This window comes from Sitophilus oryzae, unplaced genomic scaffold (genome assembly GCF_002938485.1).
Source record: "Sitophilus oryzae breed Bouriz unplaced genomic scaffold, Soryzae_2.0 scaffold_1356_pilon_pilon, whole genome shotgun sequence".
Taxonomy (NCBI): domain Eukaryota; kingdom Metazoa; phylum Arthropoda; class Insecta; order Coleoptera; family Curculionidae; genus Sitophilus; species Sitophilus oryzae.
The window spans coordinates 900,365-924,898 of NW_022146011.1; the positions used below are offsets into that span (position 1 = coordinate 900,365).

The 24,534-nt window shown below is 32.8% G+C and overlaps 1 protein-coding gene across 1 annotated transcript in view; it reads right to left on the reverse strand.

Annotated features, from left to right (window-relative positions):
* Positions 1-283: 283 nt before the first annotated feature.
* Positions 284-24,534, reverse strand: part of LOC115875236 (serine-rich adhesin for platelets-like) — a 141,405-nt gene continuing 117,154 nt past the window's right edge. Inside the window, exons 9-19 of the mRNA XM_030890656.1 lie at positions 20,817-20,977; positions 18,857-18,976; positions 18,542-18,798; positions 15,204-15,571; positions 11,219-11,383; positions 10,279-10,566; positions 10,152-10,223; positions 7,549-7,680; positions 7,337-7,462; positions 7,227-7,280; positions 284-5,529 (exon numbers count right to left, since the gene is read on the reverse strand). Of these exons, the coding sequence (XP_030746516.1) occupies positions 1,143-5,529; positions 7,227-7,280; positions 7,337-7,462; positions 7,549-7,680; positions 10,152-10,223; positions 10,279-10,566; positions 11,219-11,383; positions 15,204-15,571; positions 18,542-18,798; positions 18,857-18,976; positions 20,817-20,977 (6,130 nt within the window). The 3' untranslated portion in view covers positions 284-1,142. The remainder of the gene's footprint in view (positions 5,530-7,226; positions 7,281-7,336; positions 7,463-7,548; positions 7,681-10,151; positions 10,224-10,278; positions 10,567-11,218; positions 11,384-15,203; positions 15,572-18,541; positions 18,799-18,856; positions 18,977-20,816; positions 20,978-24,534) is intronic.

Here is a 24,534-nt window from a genome sequence, read left to right on the forward strand (position 1 = left end):
CAGGAAGTGAACAATTGAATACATTTATCAATCCTAATTTATGCCACATACCAAATCGCATTGTTTTATCTGAAAAAATCAAGAAAAGTTATAGGGGTGAGCCAAAAATTTTATTTTTTTACTACTCTGAGGATAGTACTAAATAAATACAAAATACAATCTTTTATTGTAGAATGGTCACGATTTCCGATTAGTACTTTTGATAATACGTTCAATTTTACCTTCACGACTAAATCTAAAACACAACTGTACAAGTGAAAGGAGAAAGAAAAACAACCCAAAGTTCAGATATCACAATATTATATTTAAGGACAAAACAGTATTACATTATTAATAATAAAAAAAATATTAGAAAGAACACAGAGAACCCCACTGGCCACATACGAGTAACAAATAAAAAAAGAGTCGACCATTTCGTTATGGCACAAACACACAAGAAGACAGAAGGGCTAAGAAAATATACAGGGCGTTTCATAAGAAAGAGAGAACATGTTTTTTTTTCTGAAAGAAGATTTTTTACTTATGGAACACCCCGTATAGAAAAATAAACAGTTTGCAGAGAGGGTGTACAAGGCTATACAAACAGTGCTGGCAGTAATATATACATGCAATCCTAAGCTTAAGTTACTAAAATTATAACGATAACAAAATATATTTACATATACGGAACGACCAAAAATGATTGAAATTGTCTTACATTATTATAGACCCAATTTAATACTATTAATACTATATATTAATATAAAATTATTTATATTTTTTCGCGTTGTTTATACACTAGTTTAAATCGTATTTAACAAGTATAACATTTTATTGCCAACCAAATGAACAAAGTATAGCCAACTATTTCAGACATTTTTGATAACTCCGTAGTTATTTTGTGTTTTATTTTTTAAATCCCTTCAGTCTCAATACAAAATTATTTTAAATTCCAACAATAATAAATAATAATAAACCAACTCATTCCATTGTATTATTATTCACCTAATTTGTCGATTTTTTTAAAACATAACCATACAAAAAGTTTCTATACTGAAAACTGAAAGGTTAGTACCCCAAAATCATAAAAAAATCGTTCAATAACCTTTTTCGGGGTCATTTCAAATAAATAGATCACTAAAAAACCATCACAACGACCTACGTTATGTTTTCGGTACCGCCCTAGGAGGTAGCGCGAGGTTCCTGGACATTTCCACACGAATCGGTACTATTTTAATCGTCCTTGTATCGGGCTTGGGGCGGATCTCCACCACGCGAGCCTTCATGGTCACCTCTTCTTCGTCCTCTAAGTCTTGAGCTAACACCCTCACAGGCACAAACTTGCTATCCGACTTTGAGCGTGACTCTAACACGTCTTGGTTCAGTACTCTGACTTGGACTAGTTCAGATCGACCGCCTTCAAGCAGTTCATCGGTTGATGTGAAGCTGGGGTTCAAGTTATTCTGGAAAAGACCTTCTAAAGATATTGTGGAAGTTTCCGGAGATAGATGTTTAGGTGTAACAACGTTGATGTGGGAAATTCCGTCAATGATTTCGGGTTTTCCACCAATATTTGTTAGGACTTTGTTATCTACAACCTTACTACCGCCATGAATCTCAAATTTACGCTCTTCGCGTTGATTGGGCTGTCCCATTTTTAACTCTAAATCTACATTCTTCAGGTTAAAATTCTTTGATTTATCTGGACTTGGAACTTGTTCAATTTTGGCTGGACTCTCACCAACTTTACTGTCAGTAGACGAATAAACAGGAGATATAGGTTCGTTCAAACTGATCTCATTTGATACAGGGTCTTTAATAACCGTCTCATTGTTTCCATCAACAATTTTAATGAACGTTATCCTTGAGATCTCTCCTATTTTATCCAATGTAGGTAACACCTCCACCTTTGCCTCTTTGGTTTTCACTTCTTTGATCCTATTCACTTCGATCAATCGTTCAATTTTACGTGATTTCTCATCGAATGATGATGACGCTGCTGATTCAGTTGTAGAGTTCATTTCATCGACTTGAGCAAAAACGTGATGTAGAGTTGTCAAGCTTGGATCAGTTGTATCGGTCGTGAACATCTTAATCGTAGTGAATTGATCACTAGAAACAGTCTCTGTGTCAGTTTCAATCACATCACCTATTGTAGTAGACTCAGTAGCCGAAGAAACAGTCGAAGACAAAACAGCAGGAGTATTCATCTTCCTTTTTGCAAACAAATTTTTGTTTCTTTGCTTCACTGCCTCGGTGTCTACCCCTAAATCTTCCTGATTCACTTCCGATTTAACTGCTGGATTATTAGAAGGTTTCGTAAACTTAGGTTTATTAATCCTGCCCTTAGCTGGTTTGTTCACAAAAGGAGTATTCACAATTCTTCTTGTAGTAGACCTAGTAAAGGAAGGTTTTGAAGTAGGAATAACTTCTTCATCTTCTTCAAATTCTTCTTCGTTTTCTTCATCCTCATCCTCTTCAGTTTTCCTGTTATTATTTCTCTGGTTAACATACTGTCTAACTGATATAGGACTTGTTGATCTTACTCGACTACTCAAAGGTCTGACTGTTGTTGACGGCCTAGAAAACCTATTTTTACTAGCTCCAGATCTAGTAAAAGATCTTCTAGTACTAGAACTCACAGAAGAAGGAGTGGTGCTTGTAGTAAGTGATGGTTTACGGGAGAATGACAGTCCAGGACGTTCTTTTAAAGTCCTTAAAGTACTACGACGTCTCGGTTCCGATGTTGTTGTAATTCTGTGAGTTGTTGGTGTGTTATTATTGTCCGTGAATGTTGTAACTTCTAAATCTGAATCGGTAGTACTTGTTTCGAAGTTGCTAACAGAAGTTACATCAAAAGATCCCTCAGTTGTCGGACTGAAAGTTGTTTCTTTCACACTTTCAGTTGTGGTAATACCAACTTCATCTTCTTTTGAGATTAAAGTAGTAAATTCTTCAAGTTTATTGAACCCATCTTCTGTACTGACTGTCAATTCTAAAATTGACTGCGTTGTTGCATCAGTTTCCGAAAGCTCAGTTGTATTATCATCAGTAGATGAAGCAACAGTAGTAGTGCTAGACCTTGATTTGGATCCTGGACGACTTTTTAGCAAATCTTGCTGAGATTTAGTCTGAACTTCTTCTTTACTCACGGCTACTTTCTGTCTTGTTAGAATAGCCTTGTTATCTGAATCAGTCTCATTGTTGTTTACCATCTGATTAACTTCTAACTCCGATTCAGGCTTAGTAGGATCAGTAAATTTGTCTTTATCAATCAAAGTTTCTGATTCGTTAAGACTATTCAAAGCAGTTTTAAATACGTACGAACTAATAGTTTTGTTTGCCTTGACACCATCATCGTTATCTTCCTCATCCTCGTCATTAAAGTTAGTGTTAGACTCAAACTTATGAGTCCTACTAAGTGAAGAAGTCGAGAATATAGTATACTTAGGTTTGTCTTCTTCGTTTTCTGGATGTTCGTCTTCATCCTCATCTTCTTCATCGTCCGAGTTAAAATCTTCATCTTCTTCATCGTTATCTTCAACATCAAACCTTTCCGTTGTAGAATACGGCTTTCTTGAATACAGGTTATACCGAGGACTCAGTGGAGCCTTCGTAGATTCAAAGAAAGTCTCTTCAGTGGTAGTCTTTTTCCCAAAGCTCGGTTTAAAAGACTTCCTGCTAACCGATTCCTCACTGGCAGAAGCTTGGGTGGTAGATCTTCCAAAATATCGACCTCTTGTCGATGATGGCAAAGAACTAGGAGTTGTTGGACGTCTTCTAATATACGTTCTTCCGGTAGTAGTGAAACTATTTTTTTCGGTAGTTGTTGCAGAGCTCTGTGAATCAAATTCGGTTGTAGTTTCAGTGTTAGTGGTTTTACCCCTTATAAAGTTCTTTCTTACAAGCTTAGTAGTTTCGTCTTTTGATGTAGCATCCAAATTATTAGAAGACCCAGGCCTAAAACGACGTATAACTTTCCGGCCTCTGACGGTATTTGCTTCTGTGGTTGAGCTAATATCAGTTGCATTAAATTTTCTGATAATTTTCCTGGTTCTCAGTATTCTAGTAGGTTCAGTTCGTGACAATAAAGTTACTGACTGGATATTTTCACTTGTAGAAGTCGTAGTAGTCGTTGGAGTGGTAGTTTCGTTATCACTACCTAAATCTAACTCTCGGTTCTCTTTTTCTATCGATGTTTTGGTGAATATGCTTTCTTTGTTCTTGCCGAAACCAAACTGCTTTCTCAGCTTATCATCAAAACCAAACGTATTAATCTTGCTACTTTCCCTGATGTTAGACTCAGATAACTTAATATTTTCACCTTCTTCCCCATTTAACACGTCAATATGATCGCTGGTAGTGTCTTCTTCTTCATCTTCTATATCTGTATTGTTCTTGGTGACACCAAACCTAGACTTGGTACTGAATAGTGCTATTAAAGGATTTTCTGATAAGGTTGTTGTTTCAGTGGTTGAAGAACTAGAAGACACTTGGTTTGATTTAAAGAATATCGATTTTCTTCGTGAATTAGGTAATACAGAGCTTGTGGATAGGGGTTCAATAGATGTATTTTCCGTAGTACTCGATCCAGACGTAGGTCTAAACCTTCTAATTATTTTCCTGCTTCTTGGTGTGATTTTAACACTATTCTCTGAAACATCTGGTTGTGGTGTTGTAGATGAGATCTCAGACGTAGATTTGGCGGTGGTTGATCTAAAACGCCTGATTACTTTTCTGCTGGCTGATTTATCCGATTCTGCATCGATTTGATCGACGTTTTTCTGGATTACTCTACGACTTTTTCCGAAATTTGAAGAATCTATTAGCTTCCTTGCTAGAGGTAAGGTTCTGGATCCAGTTTTTTCGTCTTCTTCTAGTACTTTCTCTGTAGTTGATGTAGTACTGGAAGTAGATGAACCTACGGGTCTTCGACGTCTCTTATTAAGGTTTATTTCTCCCTTCTTCAAATCAACCGAAGTTAACGAAGATAAATCAGCCAATTCAACAGGTCTGTATTTCCGGTTCTGTTCCAGGTTGTAATCGATTTGATTCTCTGTAGTACTGGCAATGAAACGTGCCTTGGACCTGACAGATTTAACTTCGGTCCTTTCGGCTTTGTCCTCCTGCTCGGCGTCTTCGTTGCGGTTTGTACCAGCGAATCTAACTCTATTTCTTATTCTACGTGTACCAGAATCTGTGGTGGTGGGTATAGTCTCGCCCCTAGCCCGCGATTTGAAACTAGACTGACTCACCTTTGCAGCAGATTCGCTCGAAGGAGTTTGTGTTGTTGTTGTAGTGGAACTCTGAGTGAAGGGTCTAGGATGGAACAAAACCGGACGTCTTCTTTCCGGTACTTCTGATGTGGAGGAATTGCTGGAAGAAGTTGACGATGCGAGGTCTCTTTGAGGTTCGGTAGATGATGGTGAGGTAATAGATGTTGATTCCGATGGTGGGCTTGGTGGTGTTTGTGATGTAGGAGTGGTTATAAGGATTTCGGTTTCGGTAACTGAAGAGGCGGCTTCGTTTTGACCACTTTCAGATTTTAATCTGAAAAAGGAATGAAATAAGTACTTATGTGAAATTATTTCTGTATGCTTTTGAAATATTGACAATGAAATAATGGGTTTAATATTGGAAAATGAATTTTAGTATGAATGTATGTATTTTTTTGTACTTCAAAGTAGTAGTGGGAACTATCGAATGAATACTATCGAAACATTCGATAGTTGCAATTCATTCGACTAATTCGATAGATAGTAAGAGAACATTCGTTGAAAACTATTCGAATAAAAATTATTATCGAATAGATGCGGCATCTGCCTTGAAATATTGTATTCTAGTAATTCGGCAGCAAAAACCATTCGTTTATAAAACTCATTCATTTATGAAATTCATTTATTCGTCAGGATCGATTATAATAAAATATTAACTGGATTTTAGTTGTCGCTCGGCGACGTAGGTTTCTTTCCGAGAAACCCGACAGCGGTCGACACATTATTTTTTTTATTGAGGTGCTAGTATTTACACATTAAATACATTATGAAGGGCGCTGTTGCCATATATTGGTATTAATTCATATTAGCAAAGAATATTATTATTTGCCATTAGTTAGTTAGGGATAGTATGTCTATATATTTTGCATTTTTTTATTAATATTCTGTTGTTACACTGCAATAATACTTTTTATTTTGGATGTAGGAAAATTATCTTTAATGTTTTTAAGCAAAGACTGGTTTAATAAATAATAATAACAGTAATAATTTGTTATACCTATTAACAACAAAATTTAAAATCATTTAATATAAACATTTTTTTAAGTAGGAGCAAAATATAAACAACAAATTAGAAGTCAAAATTATTTATATTAGATCCTGTTTAAAAATAATATAGTCTCTAAATTTTTGGGGTAACTTTGGTTTATTAAATAATAATAATTACTGAACTAATTTGTTATATTAACAACAAATTGTAAAATCATGAAATATAAACAGTTATTAATTTTCTAAGCCTGCAGTGTAATTAATGTAAAATATGTAAAATTATTTATATTACTTTATATTACTATTTAATAATGATATTTACTTTTACTGGCATTTACTTAAAAAATAAATGAAATATTTCTTCGCAAAAAACTACATGTAAGAGAATTAGCATAAACAAAATACAAACATCGTTAACTTTTTTTTAAATTGGCATGTGTAAAACTTTCAATTTAATTTTCTCACCCCAAAATTTGAGTTCGATAACCATTTACTTAACCACATTACTTAAATATGATTATTAAGTTCAACTAATTCATATTATTAAAACATCTAAAATACAAATATGTTTTTTGAAAATCAATTGTAAGTTTATCTCATCTCTCTTAAAAATTGCTACTTCTCAAAATTTCCCATTAAAAAAATAGACCATATAACATATAAAATTAAATAATTGAAAGATCGGGCCACAGAAAATCACACAAATTTTCTGAAAAATTTTGACCATCTCGCATACAATTGTCAATATATGTATAACCATTTAGTCGCACGGCGAGGTTGTCACATATATGCTTTAGTATACAAATGAATGAATGATTTTATTCGAATAAAACCATTCGATAGTTGAAATCATTCATTCAGTAACCATTCGATAGTCTAATTCATTCGATAGTTCCCATCGCTAGTTTAAAGTCCAATTTTCAGCAGTAAACTCGAAAGGTAACTTAACTAAGAATGTAATTCAACTAAGTTAAGAGTACTTACGCTTGTGACGTAGGTGGTTCGCTTGAAGCAGATGATACACTATTAACATCATTCCTAAAAAAATAAGTTTTGAATAACAAAGTAAACAGAAAGAAAGTACTGTTACTTACGATGAAGAGTTCTCCGCTACAATATTGGAAGAAACTGTTGTAGTAGTTGATCGTCGTATAAATTTATATTTCGATTCGGTTCTGCCTGCTTCAGTTACACTGGGGGCATCAGTAGTTGATTTTTGCCTAACAAAATAGTATAAAAAATTAGATTTTTCTATGGGAGATCTATTTTAAGATATCTGATAATTTTAATTTTGTTTAAACCTTACCTTAAAACCTCTTCGTTGTTATCATCTTCTTGATTAGAAGTGGCAACAGTGGTGGTGGTAGATCGTCGAATAAACTTATATTTCGATTCAGTACTGGACTCAGCTCCAGGTGAGGTTGTAGTTGATCGTTTCCTAAAATCAAATTTGTATTAGTAATGATATACCCAGATATACAGGGTAGTCCGAACTGTATTCCGGAAACTTCGGCAGCATAATCTACACAAAAATAAGTAAAAAAGTTCGTATAAATGTATGTCCTAAAATGCTTTGTTTCGGAGATACAGGGTGTAGAAGTTTCATTTTTATTTCGAATTTTGCCAAATAATTTCTGGACTAATATCGATATTTGAATGAAAAATGGTATTTGGGAGTTTTTTGACATAAAAAATTTGACTATGATTTCAATATGACTCCTACCTCTAGAGGGCGCCACCTACATAATTTTTAACTGGTTTGAAGAGGAATAACTTTTTGTCCGCACCTGTATAAAACTACTGAGTAAAAAAATATACATTTACGACATTTTCTACGCAAAAAAGGTCTCTTGGTAAAAGTCGCTACGAGTCATAGTTCTCGAGAAATTTGGAATCGAAATTATCAATACTTGTCATCATTGACATAAATTAAAAATGTGTCAACTAAATCGTTATTAGTTTGAAATAATTAGTATAGTTCATAAATTTGAAATGTTTTTGTACCAAAAGTTCAACAGAAACTGTTTTATCATCATTTTTTCGAAGAAAAATTTATGATCAATTTAAAAAAATACAAAGTTCCCAAATTTATCATTTCAGTCAAATAAGTATCTACTCGACATGTTTATTTTTTGTCAATAATGATATGTAAGATTGAGAACTGTTGCTCGTAGAGATTTTTACCAAGATATATTTTTTACGTAAAAAATCACAGAAATGTATATTTTTTCACTCAGTAGTTTAATACAGGTGCGGACTTAAATTTATTTTACTCTTCAAAACAGTGTAAAACACATGTAGGTGGCGCCCCCTACAAATAGGAGTCATATTGATATCAAAATCAAATTTCTCAGATCAAAAAACTCCCAGACACCAATTTTCATCCAAATATTGACGTTACTTCAGAAATTATTTGGAAAAAATCGAGATAAAAATGAAACTTCTACACCCTGTATCTCCGAAACTAAGTTTTTTAGGACATACATTTTTATAGGAACTTTTTTACTTATTTTTATGCGCAAAAATATGCTGCCGAAGTTTCCGGAATACAGTTCGGACCACCCTGTATATAGGCTTCAATTTGCAATAACAATAATTTGAACGATTTTATCGAGGGGTAAACCGCAGAGGGAAAAGTGTACACCGTAATTCCTTTTACTCAAATAATTCCTCAGAATTCCTCGTAATTCCTTCGGAATTCTTTGGAATTTTTTGGTCTTCAAGGTCAAGGTCAATCATTCAAGGTCTTCCTTGGAATTCTTTGGTACGAACTCGGTAACTCTTTCAGTTTCAACCAGCTTTGCCACCTCCGTTTCGCAGTTCCGCAATGAATTTTCTCGTGATTTTTATATGTCCAATATCTCTATAAGTACTAGATCTAACAATAAAAAGTACTATTACAAGATTTACGTTTTTTTAGTTAAATTTTAGGACTAATAGGGGATCATGAGGTGAAAATACTGGAAATATGTCGGCACTTACTTATTAAAATTATTTTTTCTCGGGATTTTTTTGAAAATTATAGGTCCTAGTTATATCTATAGGAAAGGGAATTAATAAAACTTCAGTTGAACGTCATAATACGATCACCAGTAAATTCCACAAGATTACGCATGGTGTCATTGATGAAGTGCACCTAAAGTTGTATTAATTTTCCTATTGTATATACCTCGGTATTATTCCGAGGAAATGAAAAAACAACTTTACACTTTCTGAGTATTGAATAAAAAATCTTATGAGCGTTTCTTTAAAATGGCGAAATCAAGGAACGTTATAAGTAGATCTCTCGGGGGTGGTTCGGCCGTACTATTGGAATATATTTTAGATATATAATCGAGGGTACAATATTAAATTAAAAGAATATCTAACCTGTAGATATTTGATGTTGGGAAATTTTGGAAGCGATTCGAAAACGAAAAACGGATAGTAAAAAAATCGCCTGCAAAACGTTTTTCGTTAAATTTGGTCCTACCTATTATAGTATTCATGGTCTACTTATGTTCGTTAATTTTGTATAAAGTTGCTTGTAATTCCTGTTAGTTCCTGTGGAATTCCTCTAAATTCCTAAGGAATTCCTTGGTATTCATCGGAATTCTTCCGGAAATCATTGGAATTCCTAGTAATTCCTTGGAATTCCTCGTAATTCCTTGGAATTCCTGTAGAATTCCTTCATAGTGTACACCATAATTCCTCTGCGGTTTACCCCTCGGATTTTATATATGTAAAAATTATTTTTTTATCTCTGTTTGATATTCGATCGGTTGATTTAGACATATCGAATATATGTCAACTTTCTTACATTGCATTGTCAACCCCATTTAAAGTAAAATAAATATACCTTCAACAACCATAATTTCTTTAATTTTATCATCTTTTTGTAGATATTTCTTTAATAAATATTGTTATTACCTAGCAACTTGATCATCTTCAGTGGTTACCGGTAGTGGAGTTGTAGTACTACGCCTCAGTATAGTTTGGTACCTAAAAAAATCAAAATTAAAATAAAATCTATCAAATGAAACATTAAAAAACATACTTTGGAGATTCTCTGCTTGATTCCGTTGTTGATCTACGCCAACTGTTTGTACCACCCTCTTCATCGTCATCATCCTCATCTATTTCTTCTTCTTTTTCATCTTCTTGTACTGGGGCTACAGTGGATCTTCGAATTGAAGTGTACTTCGAAGATGAAACGCTGGGTTCAGTGGTTGAAGGTCTCTGTCTTCTGATACTGACGTATTGAGGAACATTGTTTTTTTTCTTTACTTCTTCTTCGTTTTCTTCGTCGTCTAGTTCTCCTAGAATTCGGTTTCTGTCGGAACCACTGTAATCAAAAATAGTTTTATTTAGTAATTATTTTGCCATTTTCTAAGTTCTCTAGTTTGTTTGTTGTTGTTTTGTCACGATATTTATCTATTAAAGACTCTTTTTATTTTGTTTATACATTAGTGCGAGGTCCAATTTCCTCGTTGTAGACAAGGATATAAAAAAAAATATACTGGGTGTTCCGTTTAAAATAAAACCATAACTTGCTTTTAAAGGTGACCAGACCAATGTTCAATATTAATTTTCTCTTACCCTGTATAACTTTTTGGGTCAAGTTTTAATTTGATTTAAAGTACAATAGTTATTTTAACAACTATACCGGGTAAATTCCAATTTAGGTAGCTTTTATTGTAATTTAAAAAATGTTTTGAAATAAAATCTTTATTTTTAGACCATGTTAAATATATCAAAAACCTTACATTTTAGTCATATACTTCTCTAATAAAATTCACATTTATGTTTCTCCTAGAATCCGAAAATCAATTAATATATAGGGTGTCCCATAACAAAAAAAATATCTGTGATATGTAACTTTGTTTGGGAACACCCTGTAGAACTTTTTATATTTTTAAAAAATGTTCTTAATTGCTGCATAATGCACCACGTGGTATGAAAAGCGCCACCCTGTACTTAAGTAATAATATACTCACTCATCTTCATTGGATTCGGTGGTAGTACTGCTTTTTGGTCTACGAATATTAACATACTCCAAAGCTGATTTCGATCTACTTGACTGTTTACTTTTACCAGCTTTGTTTTCTTCTTCCGCCACACTTTTTACTTCTTCTTCGTCAACAGCTTTCTCTGTAGAAGCCCTACAAAAACATTCATCAAAAAAAAAAAATCTTCCCCAAATTATATAAAAATATAGTAATCGCAAAAAAAAATTCCGATGCACGTAATGACAATTAGGAGTGACAAGCGATAGCGACAGCGCTGCCAGATTGTGATGGATTTATGAGATGAATCTTAATTTAAAAGCGACAAACAATATACTTATTATATCATTTTTAAAGATTTTTACGTTTTATTTTTAATTTAGTACTTTACTTTTACTTTTTCGTATCCGGATTATATTATAGTTTATTAACCCAGTAATGGGCTACGTCCAATGCTTCCCGTTTAACCAGCCATAGGTCTTCGAGGGTACATCTGTGGGGGCACGCAGGACATTGAAGAAGATGTTCCATGTCCTGAAAGGCGCCGCAGTCGCATTTGTCGTCATTTCTGTCCAGCAAACCCCATTTGATCAAATTGGATTTTACTGGGGCCACCCCAGTTCTGATTCGGTTGAGCATTCTCCAGGTTTTCCAGTCGCTAGAAACACCATTTGGTGGGTCCTCTCTAAGGGGGTAGTGGGAGGGAGGTTCATCCAGGGGGTGGCTTAGGAAACGGCGTCTGGATTTAAGTCTACCTGTGCCGCACTCTTGGCCAAAAATTCAGTGACGAGCATCAAAGGTTTGTTTTAACTTCTCAGTATGTTCATGAGCTTTTCTGCGTAAATCGGGGCTTGTAAATTAATTTAGTAACTAGTATTTTAGTAATGAATTGATTTATTTGTTTTATAGTTTATTTTACTTATTACATATTGGCAAAAACTAGTCCATTATGAAGCGTATTCTAAGCGTTATTAAGGGTTATATATTTATTTATTGATCTACATCTTACAACGCCATAAGTGGTAATATAGTCTGTGAAACGAATAACTTTGAATTTGACAGTTCCCGCGGGCTTTTCTAGTGTTAATTTTATTAGGTTAGCAACTTGCTGCCATGCTGACGCAATACCGTCGCTAATAGAACAGCCTCGGAGCGAGATTTATACGGATTAATAAATATGTTGTAGAATACATGGAAAACATAATTATTCCTTGTATTTTTGGTCTGTATTTTACAAATGATATAGTTTACATGAAATATTATACATAATATACAGTTAATAAATACAATATAATATATACCTATTTATTCTAATAAATACTTTGGCAAATAAAACTATGAACCATGCAAATGCAGCAAATGTTTTACAATATACAGATAATGAATAGGTACATAAGATAATGGGTAAAATGTAAAATATATTTTAAATTTTGAGGTTTTAAAATCGATCTAATTTAACAAAAACATTCAATATCTACTAATAGTGATGTATTATTATTTACATTCACAAAATTTAGATTTTCAAACCTCAAAATTTAAAATATATTTTTCATTATTTGTAGATTCGAAAACATTTGCTGCATTTGTATGGTTCATAGTTTATTTGCCAAAGTATTTATTACTATAAATACGTATATATATTGTATTTATTAACTGTATATTATGTATATTTCATGTAAACTATATCATTTTTAAAATACAAACCAAAAATACGAGGAATAATTATGTTTTCCATGTATAGTACAACATATTTATTAATCCGTAGAACCTAACTAGCGTGACGTCATAAATCTCGCTCCGAGGCTGTTCTATTAGAGACGGCATTGGTCTGATATTTAGAAATGTCAAAAGCTGATGACTTTTTACTTTTGACAATTATGACATTTCGTGTTTTTGCAAGACGAGGAAGAACTGTCACTTGTTTTATTATTTTCCTTTTCTATTTCACGAAAGTAAAAAGAGTTACCTATCTGATTCGTTCAGGCACTCAATTTAAAGAATATCAGTAACTTTTTTGATAGGGATTTTATATTTGCCATGTTGGAAAAAAATAACGGTCAAAATTCAAAGTTATTCATTTTATAGACTATAACAAGTAAGAGGGTTAATGCACAAACTAATAATCACAGAATTTAATAAAAACTAAAGTAGAAATAACTTTGAAAGTAGTGTAATGTGCTTATCAGTCAAATTTATTTTTCTGACTGCAATCAAGGGTAATTTTTTTTTCATAACAAGGGGCCGTCCTCTGCCGGAAACACTGCGACCTGTAAGGCCTATTGTGTTTGTCCCCCTTGTATATCTGCACCCATTCTCCTATCCCTGTGCCCTGCACTAGCTTATGCAGGTCCTTGATAGGATGGGAGCATAGTTCCTCCGGTTCTAGCCTAGCTTTCCCAAATAAAATGTGTCGCTTGCGATCCAGAGCCTCGCAATGACATATTATGTGCTCCGTTGTTTCAGGATCTTTATCGCAGAGTCTGCAGCAAAGACTTCCTTGATATAGGTTGAGCTTGTTCAGGTAACACTTGACAGCCATGTGTCCTGTCAAGAGGCTTGTGTAATTCGCACTTTATTCCTGCTAAGCATTAGCAGTTCTTTTGCGGTTTTAGAGCTAGGTCCTTGGATAAAAGCCTTGCTGTGCCTGTGCCCCTGTCTGTTTCTCCAGTGGACATTGTGTTTTTCCCTGATCCAGAGTTTTAGTGCACTACGGGCTAAATATTTGGGTATTCCCAGTACTCGCTCTGGACCAAGATAGGATGCCGATGATCCCTGCCTAGCTAGCTCATCGGCTTTTTCGTTGCCTTGGATGCCGCTGTGGCCAGGCACCCAGAATAATTTAATTCTGTTCCTTCGTGCCAGAGCTCCCAGTTCATCCAGGCATTCCCAGACGAGTCTCGACGATACCTTTGGGTTCATAAGCGCCCCAAGTGCCGCCTCACTGTCTGAGCATATATTGATGAGCTTACCTAAATAAGCTCTTCTAATTCTAAGATTTCTGTCTGGAATACGGTTGAGTGTTTACCCAAGGAAAAGGATAAGCTTGCCCTTGGTCTTTCCCCATATACTCCAGCTCCTGTTCCTTCAGCGGTCTTCGACCCGTCTGTATACCAGATTAGTCCATCCTGAAGGAATGTTATATCTGTCCACATTCCTCGATCCATTTTGTTCACCTCGAATGGTTTGTGGTAGTGATAAAGAGGGGTCATTTGGTCCGATCTCATTTGGAGTAGAAATCCTCCAATAGAATCTCCCATCTTTAAGTGTCCTGTTTCTGTCCTATTTCCCAGAGACAAGACACTTTGCTGTCGATAGAGTCCCATTCTTGTCTCCGCCTGGATCACTATGTGCAGAGGCGGAAGGTCCAGAATCGCCTCCATTGATGCAGTGGGCGTTGATTAAAAGGACCTTTATTGTCACATTCTCGCTCAAAATAGTTTATCAGGGAAGCTACAAGCTCTTTGCTTTGACTGTTTAAATGCTTCGACATATTTTCAACACACAAGTTCAAGAAATGCAATACAGAAACTCGAAAATTTTTATTCTTAAAAGAACTGTTTGTGCTTAAAAGTACAATTTTTTAAAAAGGCTTATAAAAATAGGCAAAAAAAAAACGAGAATTACTCACAAAGATTTAACAACAACACGATATTATACAAAATAATAACTGACATTAGGATAATTGTCAAATAATAAACGACAACCTTGCTGAAAACGGCGCAATGTGACCAACACAGCGATAATAAAATTCGGTTTAAACTAATTTTTGCAGCTTTAATCTAAATAAAATATCTGTTACAATCGTTTGTTCTATAAGGTAAAATGAAGAGCTGCTCGGTATCTTAAATTATTCAACAAATTTAAACATTTTTGCCAAAATTTCATTTAATCATGTTTATAGACTTTAGTGTCGATGTCGATATGATTGATGACGTGGATCGGAAAATGTTTTGCGATTACTATACACCTAAATTACCTTTGTCTAGCTATTGAACTGTATTGTGGCCTGCCTCTATCAACTTTCTTCGCTCCATCACTACTTTTAACTGCCTGACCCTGAGGACCACCGCTATTTCTAGTACGAGAAGTCGATTTCAAAGCGTTCAAAGCATTTTTCGACGTCTTGCTCAGTACTCTCTCGTACAGCGTCTTGCTGAGAGCTGACTGAGTCGTTGTGTCAGTTCCGGAAGAGGTAGAGGAATCTTTGCCGCCTGTTAACTGTTTTTCCAATTCTTCCAGACCTCCGGCTTTTTTGATCAGGGCTATCAGTTCTTTGATGACCTGAGGATCTTCTTCTTTGCCTGGTACGGATTCCTCTTCCTCATCTTCGTATTCTTCCTCATCCTGTAAAAATAAAATCGAGTACGGCCATTTAGTTGTTTGGAAACTTTGATGTTGGCGCCTCTAAGTAATTAATTTGGGTCGCCGCGGAGGCTCCAAGCAGAACGACAGTTTGTATTGAAATTAAATTTTGTGAGCATATGTAGGTTAATTCAGAGCACTTTTTAAAAATATAGAGACTTCTACAGGGTGTCCCCAAAAAAAGTTACATATCAAAGTTGTGTTTTTTGTAATGGAACCCTCTATATATTAATTGATTTTCGGATTCTGGGAGAAAAATAAAGGTGAGTTTTATAAGAGAAGTATATGACTAAAATGTAAGGTTTTTGACATTATTTAACATTTTCTAGAAATAAAGAACAAAATTTACAATAAAAGCTACCTAAATTGGAAATTACCCTATTAATAAGTTAAGTATTTTAAATCAAATTAAAACTTGATCTAAAAAGTTATACAGGGTGAGACAAGATTAATATTGAACATTGGTCACCTTTAAAAGCATGTTACTCTTTTATTTTAAACGGAACACCCAGTATATTATTCCGATATTCAATGGAGAATTCATGTCTCTTCAGAATACTCTTAAGGTTGCCACCCCTCAATCAAAAATTTTCCTAGATACCTATTCTCATTTACATGATTTGATCTGAGTAGATGTTTATTGTTTGATAAAATCTAGGTAGCTGTGATATATGTCAGACGTTACTTCAACATAGCTGTCTAATTAATCCAACTTTATCAACTGGTTATCATTTTGTGTCAGTTAAAACAAAAAAAAATTCTCAGAAATTTGCCGAAAATGCAAACATATCCTACATCATAGAGAATTGATATGATTCTATTAGTTGGTGAATGCAGTGTCCTAATTGAAAACCGGAAAAATATACTGGGTGTTCCATTTAAAATAAATGAGTAACTTGCTTTTAAATGTGACTAATGTTCCATATTAATTTTGTCACACCCTGTATAATTTTTCGGCTCAAATTTCAATTTGGTTTAACCAAAGTTTAACATACAATGGTTACTGTAATTAAATATCAGGCTATACAAGGTCAACTAAAATTTGGGTAGCTGTTAAGGATATTTAAAATTTACCCTTCATTTTCACAAAATGTGAAATATGTCAAAATCATTAGATTTTAGGTATATGCTTCTTTAATAAAACTCATCATTATTTTTTTCCTAGAATCCGAAAATCAATTAATATATAGGGTGTTCCATTAGGAAATACACAACTTTGATGTGTAACTTTTTTTGGGGACACCCTGTATAATTCTATATTTTTTTATAAAATGCTTTCAGTTAACCTACATATGGTGCCAAAATGTAATTTCGATATAAACTACCGTTCTCCTCGGAGCTTCCGCGGCGTATGAGAGGCGCTACCCTGTACAGGGTGGGCCAAATTCGACGCTTTTAAATGGAAACACCCTTTTTATAGGAGATAGACAAAAACTAATATCGGTGTCTGGAGCTCAATTTTTGTCAAAAACATAATGGTGAAAACCGCATATCGATATCTGTTACCGTTTCGGAGTTACGGGGTGTTTTTCAAAAATATGCATTTCTAACAAATCGGTGTAACTTTTTTGCTATGGAAAATTTTGTATGAAAACATTTCCAAAGCACCTTTTTACGTAGAATTTAATGGTTTAAGTATAATTTTTTTAAAATTAATAATTTAAGAATTATCAACAGAACATTTGATTTTTTATATGGGACACCCTGTATATTTTTAATTTATTGTAAAGAATTTAAAATTACCTTTCCAAAAATATAACACACTTGATATTTTGCTCGATTCCTCTTCGAGATATAGAGTATATAAAAATTCGCCCGCTTTGAATAAGTAAACGGCACCGGCTGTAATGCAAAAAAATTCTAGCTGTGAGCATCAATTAAAACGAAAATAATATTTGCTATGAGAGATGCAGAATTTTATAACAATTTAAACTATATTTAACCAACATCAACACATTTAAACTATATCTAATAACAATAAAAATAAATAGCAAACCAAGACATGAGATTTTGCTACAGGTGTCCGACTTATCGACAGTCTTCTGTTATGGACAGACGGGGCAGTTTTTGAACATTTCTCGTGGAATTCATTAACTCAGTGGGGGTGAAAGATACCCTCTCATAACTGCTAAGTATTTATAATTCTTGTCTAAATTATACGGAAGAATAAGGAACCTTTATTCTCCCGCAAATATATCCATAGGATTAAATCCATGGGCACTAAGTCAGGCGGCCTCGACGGCCAACGGCTGGGATCATGGTTAGCTCGTCAATTATTCTTGAAATTGGCTGCGAAAATTTGCTGATAACTTCAGCGTTCAGAGGCGGAGCGTCGTCTTGCTGGAAAAATATGTTTTCGAGTTCCATTAAGGGCATATCATCAATAATGGGTCCAAAGCCTACTAGTTAAAAGTGGCGAACTTTTAAAAATTCTGTATTTCGAAGGGGATTGTAACAAAATATCAAGTGTGCTATATTTTTGGAAAGGTAATTTTAAATTCTTTTCAGTTAATTAAAAATATAGAGGGTGTCCCAAATAAAAAATCAATTTTTCTGTTGATAACTCTTAAATTATTAATTTAAAAAAAAATATACCTAAACCATTAAATTCTACGTAAAAGGGTGCTTTGGAAATGTTTTCATAGAAATACAAAATTTTCCATATCAAAAAAGTTACAGCGATTTGTTAAAAATGCACATCTTTGAAAAACACCCCGTAACTCCGAAACGGTAACAGATATTGATGTACGGTTTTCACCATCATGTTTTTGATGAAAATTGAGCTTCAGACACCGATATTAGTTTTCGCCTATCTCCTATAGAAAAGGGTGTTTCCTTTTAAAAGCGTCGAATTTGATTCACCCTGTACAACAAAATGTAACTGAGGTTTTATAAAGTGTTTTGGGGTAGTGTGATAAGCAAATTAAGTATTAGTAAAATAAAAATAATTACTTCATATGCTTCTGTTGTGGTTGTAGTAGACGCTTTAAAGGTAGTTTTACTTGTAGCAGCTGTAATTTTAGGAGGTGCCCTGGTTGTAGAAAATATACTACTCAAAGTCGGTCTTGGAGATGTCGTAGCGCTCGTACTAGACTCGGACAGTTTTTCGGTAGTACTAGTAGTGGTGGACGGTGCTTTTTGCAGTTTTTTCTTGCACAGTACGTTCTGGCTGTAATCGCAAGAATCGGCAGCTTTGTTAAAATATAATCCTGAAAGAAATACGTTAATTTTAGTTTGAAATTTTATTTGGTTTAGCGAAAACGGTACCTGCGGGACATGTAAACTGATGTGCGACGATTCCTGAGTCTCCCGCTCCACTGAGACACCAATAGTATTTTTTGCAGTCTTTCGGGTGAGGGAAGAAACCTTCATCTTCACATTTGAAGTCTGAAAATAAGTCAATATTATTACTAGAGAGTAATAATTACTATAATCGTCATTGATGGATCAAGAGCATTATAATAAGGCTATATACCCGGGGGGCATTAAGGAATGTGCTTCAGGATGGGCATTATTGTATACTAACGCCATTTTTGCAGTTTTTGGATGAGGAAAGAAACCTTCAACTGAATGTGAAAAAGGAGCATTTAACTAAGTATATTAATATTAAATATTGTTATAAAGAAGTAACAATTACTTTAATAAACACAATTTATGGACCAAGGGCATTATAATGCTTTTGGGTATTATAATAAGACAAAATGCCATAAAGGCATTAAGGAATATACTTCAGGATGGTCATATAAGCCTTTAAATAAATAATTATAGTTATAAAAAATGGCAGATACTATAATACTTGAAAATATAGGAAATAATGCCCTGGGGGCATTAAGAAGCATATTTCAGAATAAACGATATTGTCTATTAATACCCGGCGTTCATATAAGATTTTTATGTCTTACTTCATAGTTACTTTACAGATTTTAGATGATTTTTAATAGCAAATTATGTATAGGGTGTGATAAGAAGTTCACAACAAATAAGGATTTTTTTATTATTGAATTTTGAAAAAAAATGAATTAAAAACAATAATTTTGACATATCATACCACAAATTACAAAGATATGCAAAATATCAATAATACATTGTGCAAACAGAATGGTTATTGGTTATACAATATGATCGAAAAAAAAACGGCGTCAGCGATGAACTGAAACGAAGATCGCTGTCATTTTATATGTAAAATTATTTGGGGAATGTCATCATTGTTCATTTTCAAGCGAACTGGACGCCGTTTGTTTTTTATCATACGGTATTACACAAAATTACACCATTTTTTACGTCTTTGTACCAAGTTTCATAAATATAAAACAAGATTTTCTAAACAAAGTGAATAACTTTTGGTGAACGCTGTATAACAATTATAACTTTTTATTAATTCTTTAACGTGCACATATAGTATTGTGATTTACATATATAATCTGTGATTTATGTTGTCATTGTGATGACCCTAGGGACTTCTTTACCTGAAAAAATACTGGGAGGGCATTATTGTAAACCATAATGCCCTGAAATGTTTAGATCTTACCAAATAAACTTTTAGTCACATGATTAAGCTTGACCGGCACAGCGTTGCCCACTTTCACATTTTTTCTTTTAATCAAGATATATTAGGAACAGTTATTATTTACATCATTAACAAAACTCGCCTCCTTAACAGCACTTAAGGACATAAATGGCCATTACTACCGCTTTCCCGTTCAAAATATTCTAATAAGCTTGCGATGAGTTTTTTACAACGGCTATTAAGCTGTCTTGAACACTTCGCACTAAAAGGGGTTCTAAAAAGAACAATGATAGACTGCAAGGTCTGCTAGTAAAATTTTTAAGCTTATCACAACATAATTCATTTAAACCAAAAACACGTAGTATAAAATTAAAGTGTCAAAACGAATGACAATGTCAGGAAATAAATAAATAAATGTGGCAACTTGACATTTTTTACAGCAGAGCTGCCACCTGAATCCCCAGCGGGAAATTTAAATTCCAGTTAGTCAGCCCGGCGCCGAATATATCCATGGTTGGTAACGATGAATTTACGTAACTAAAAGTTTAATCGGTATAGCGATACCGATACGCATTAATAGTAAACTAATAGGCATTAATACCAAACACCCATAGGCATTATGATCTCTAAGCGTAGAGATCATAATGCCTATGGGTGTTTGGTATTCTAACAATAATTCTGAAATAAAAATAAAGTAAAAACTGAATATAAATAATTTACCTCCTCCCATATCCGGTGTAGGTGGGGGTGCAGGCGTGGTATACGAGGGTGTAACTATTTTTAAGCTACTGTAACTCGAAGTATCTTCTTGTGCTCTAGATGAGTCCTTTCTTCTTTTGGCACTTGATAATTTCTCCTCGGATCGGTTTTTGTTCTTGATTCTAACAGAGGAAATCAATAAATCAATAAAAATAATCAAATTTAGTTAGTTCGAACCAACTCATAATTTAAAAGATTCATATGTTGGAAGATTAACCAGTTTTGGTTGATCTACAATACAGGGTCCGGCAATAGTGCGTCGGGCATCTGTAGCTCAGAGAATAAAAAACTTGGGAATTTTGTTGAACTGCAAACCTAAAGAATGTTTTGTGATGTATTTCAGGAAAATATTTTAATTTCTATAAGGTGGCTCAAAAAAGTGTGTGTAGATCGGGATGATTTTTTTTAAATAGAACAAACACCCTGTATATTATTGCATTTTTAGTTTCCTTTTCATAATTCTAAGATATGAATAAATATATATTGATAGCTTCAGAGATATTAAAAAAATAAATAAAAAAATACATATTTTTTAGCCTTTTATAAAAAAATATTAAAGATACAAAAACTGTCCAGAAATCAAAGTTACACTAGGTATTTACTTTAGATGGTCTGTACTTACTTTAGTATAAATATGGTAATCGGAAATCACACAGGATGTTCAAAATTCTACGCCAAACTTTCTAAAATATAAAATAATTTTTCTTCGTTTTTTTAAATGGAACATCTTGTATATTCTTTTTTCAATAGATGGAGAACTAAAAAACGAGCATTTTTTGTATTTAGAGTATTTCAAAATTTTTAACGGTTGCGCAAATGTTCGCAGTTTTATACGTCATATGGCATTTTCTACCACAGTAAATTTTTACCAAAGCCACCTAATAATTTTTTTTGTGTGAGTATGCTTTTATTTTAAAGAACACAAGTTTAATTAAATTAAAATAAAAAATAATTCTTCTGCATATATAAATTAAAATAAATATTAAATTTCTAAAAATTAACTAAAGTAAATATTAATTTTCTACAATATATAAATTTGAAATATAAATTAAAATTCAACATATACTAATTAAAATAGATAGATATAATTTTTTGACATTGTAAAAAAAATTTTGACTTTTTAACTTGTGATTGTATTTTATAAATTTGACTTCTGTAATTGTTTTAGCTTTGGACCTGATGATGGGAATAGTTTAAATTACCGAAACATGTCGCCCCCTTGCTTTTTTAAGCATTAAAATTTAAATTAAACAACTTAAAGATTGTGAGTTATTGTCCTTTTACCCGCCTTCAAAGGTTTTGCTTTGATAATCATTTTTCTTTGGAATTTTACGAAGGTTTCGCATGGTTTCGCAGATGTACGCAGTATTATTTCATATGGCTCTTTCAACGCCATATGAAATAATACTGCGTATATCTGCGAAACTAGTAGTGGGAACTATCGAATGAATACTATCGAAACATTCGATAGTTGCAATTCATTCGAATAATTCGATAGTTAGTAAGAAAACATTCGTTGAAAACTATTCGAATAAAAATTATCGAATAGATCCGTCATCTGCCTTTAAACATTGTATTCTAGTAATTCGGCAGCAAAAACCATTCATTTATGAAATTCATTTATTCTTCAGGATCGATTATAATAAAATATTAAGTAACTGAATTTTAGTTGTCGCCCGGCGACGTAGGTTTCTTTCCGAGAAACCCGACAGCGGTCGGTGGCAATGCTATGAAAGAAGCCGGCATCTTTGATTTTTTGCGGAGTCAGATAAAAATAAGGGCACATTATTTTTTTTATTGAGGTGCTAGTATTTACACAGAAAATACATAATGAAGGGAGCTGTTGCCATATTTTGGTATTAGTTGATATTAGCAAAGAATATTATTGTTTGGCTTTAGTTAGTTAGGGATAGTATGTCTATATATTCTGCATTTTTTTATTAATATTCTGTTGTTACACTGCAATAATACTTGTTATTTTGGATGTAGGAAAATGATTTTTAATGTTTTTAAGCAAAGACTGGTTTAATAAATAATAATAACAGTTATATATAATAATTTGTTATACCTATTAACAACAAAATCTAAAATCATTTAATATAAACATTATTTTAAGTAGTAGCAAAATATAAACAACAAATTAGATGTCAAAATTATTTATATTAGATCCTATTTAAATATTTAAAAATAATATAGTCTCTAAATTTTTTGGCAACGTTGGTTTATTAAAGAATCATAATTACAGAACTAATTTGTTATATTAACAACAAATGTTAAAATCATGAAATATAAACATTTATTAATTTTCTAAGCATGCAATGTAATGGAAGGAAAATATAAATAAAAAATTAGAAATCAAAATTATTTATATTAGGTGCTTTATATTAATATTTAAAAATTATATTTACTTTTACTGGCATTTACTTTAAAAAATAAATGAAATATTTCTTCGCAAAAAACTACATGTAAGAGAATTAGCACAAACAAAATACAAACATTGTTAACCTTTTTTTTAAATTGACACGCGTAAAACTTTCATTTTAATTTTCTCACCCCAAGTTTCAGTTCGATAACCATTACCACATTACTTAAATATGATTATTAAGTTCAACAAATTCATAATATTAAAACATCTAAAATACAAATATGTATTTAAAATTAATTGTAAGTTCATCTCATCTCTCTTAAAAATTGCTACTTCTCAAAATTTTCCATTAAAAAATAGACCATATACTATATAAAATTAAATAATTGAAAGATCGGACTACGAAAAACCACACAAATTTTCGGAAAAATTTTGACCACCCGCACATGCACACAATCTTCAATAAATAAAATTAAAAAAAACTACTATTTTAGTATTTTAAATATTTTAATAAACCCAAGAATAGCACAGTATTTATACGGCGAAGTTATAAAAATTTGGAAGAACTAATAATGCACTGACGCACACAAAAATCAAACGAATACTAAATTTCATTTACCAAAAGCATTCGATAGTCGTGGCTCAACGATAACCATTTAGTCGCACGGCGAGGTTGTCACATATGCTTTAGTATACAAATGAATGAATATTCGAATAAAACCATTCGATAGTTGAAATCATTCATTCAGAAACCATTCGATAGTCTAATTCATTCGATAGTTCCCATCGCTATGCGAAACCATTAAATATTTTGAAATACTTTAAATATAAAAAAGATTCAATTTTTAACACTCCATCTAATAGAAGAAATAACATACAGGGTTAAAAAAATACCATTACATACCATTTAAAAAAAAACGAAGAAAAATTATTTTATATTTTAGAAAGTTTGGCGTAGAATTTTGAACACCCTGTATGATTCACGATTACGATATTTATAGCAAAATAAGTATAGCTCCTCTAAATCAAATACCTAATATAGTTTTGATTTCAGGATAGTTCTTGTATTTTAAATAATTTTTATTTTTATTTTTTAATTTTTAAGGCTGAAAAAATATATTTTTTATTTATTTATTAATATCTCTGAAATTATTGAAATATATTTACATCATATCTGAGGATTATGTAAAGTGAACTGAAAGAAAACCACGATTGCAATAATATACAGAGTGTTCCATTAAAAGAATCATTCCGATCCACTCACACTTTTTTGATCCACCCTGTAGAAGTTAAATTATTTTCCTGAAATACATC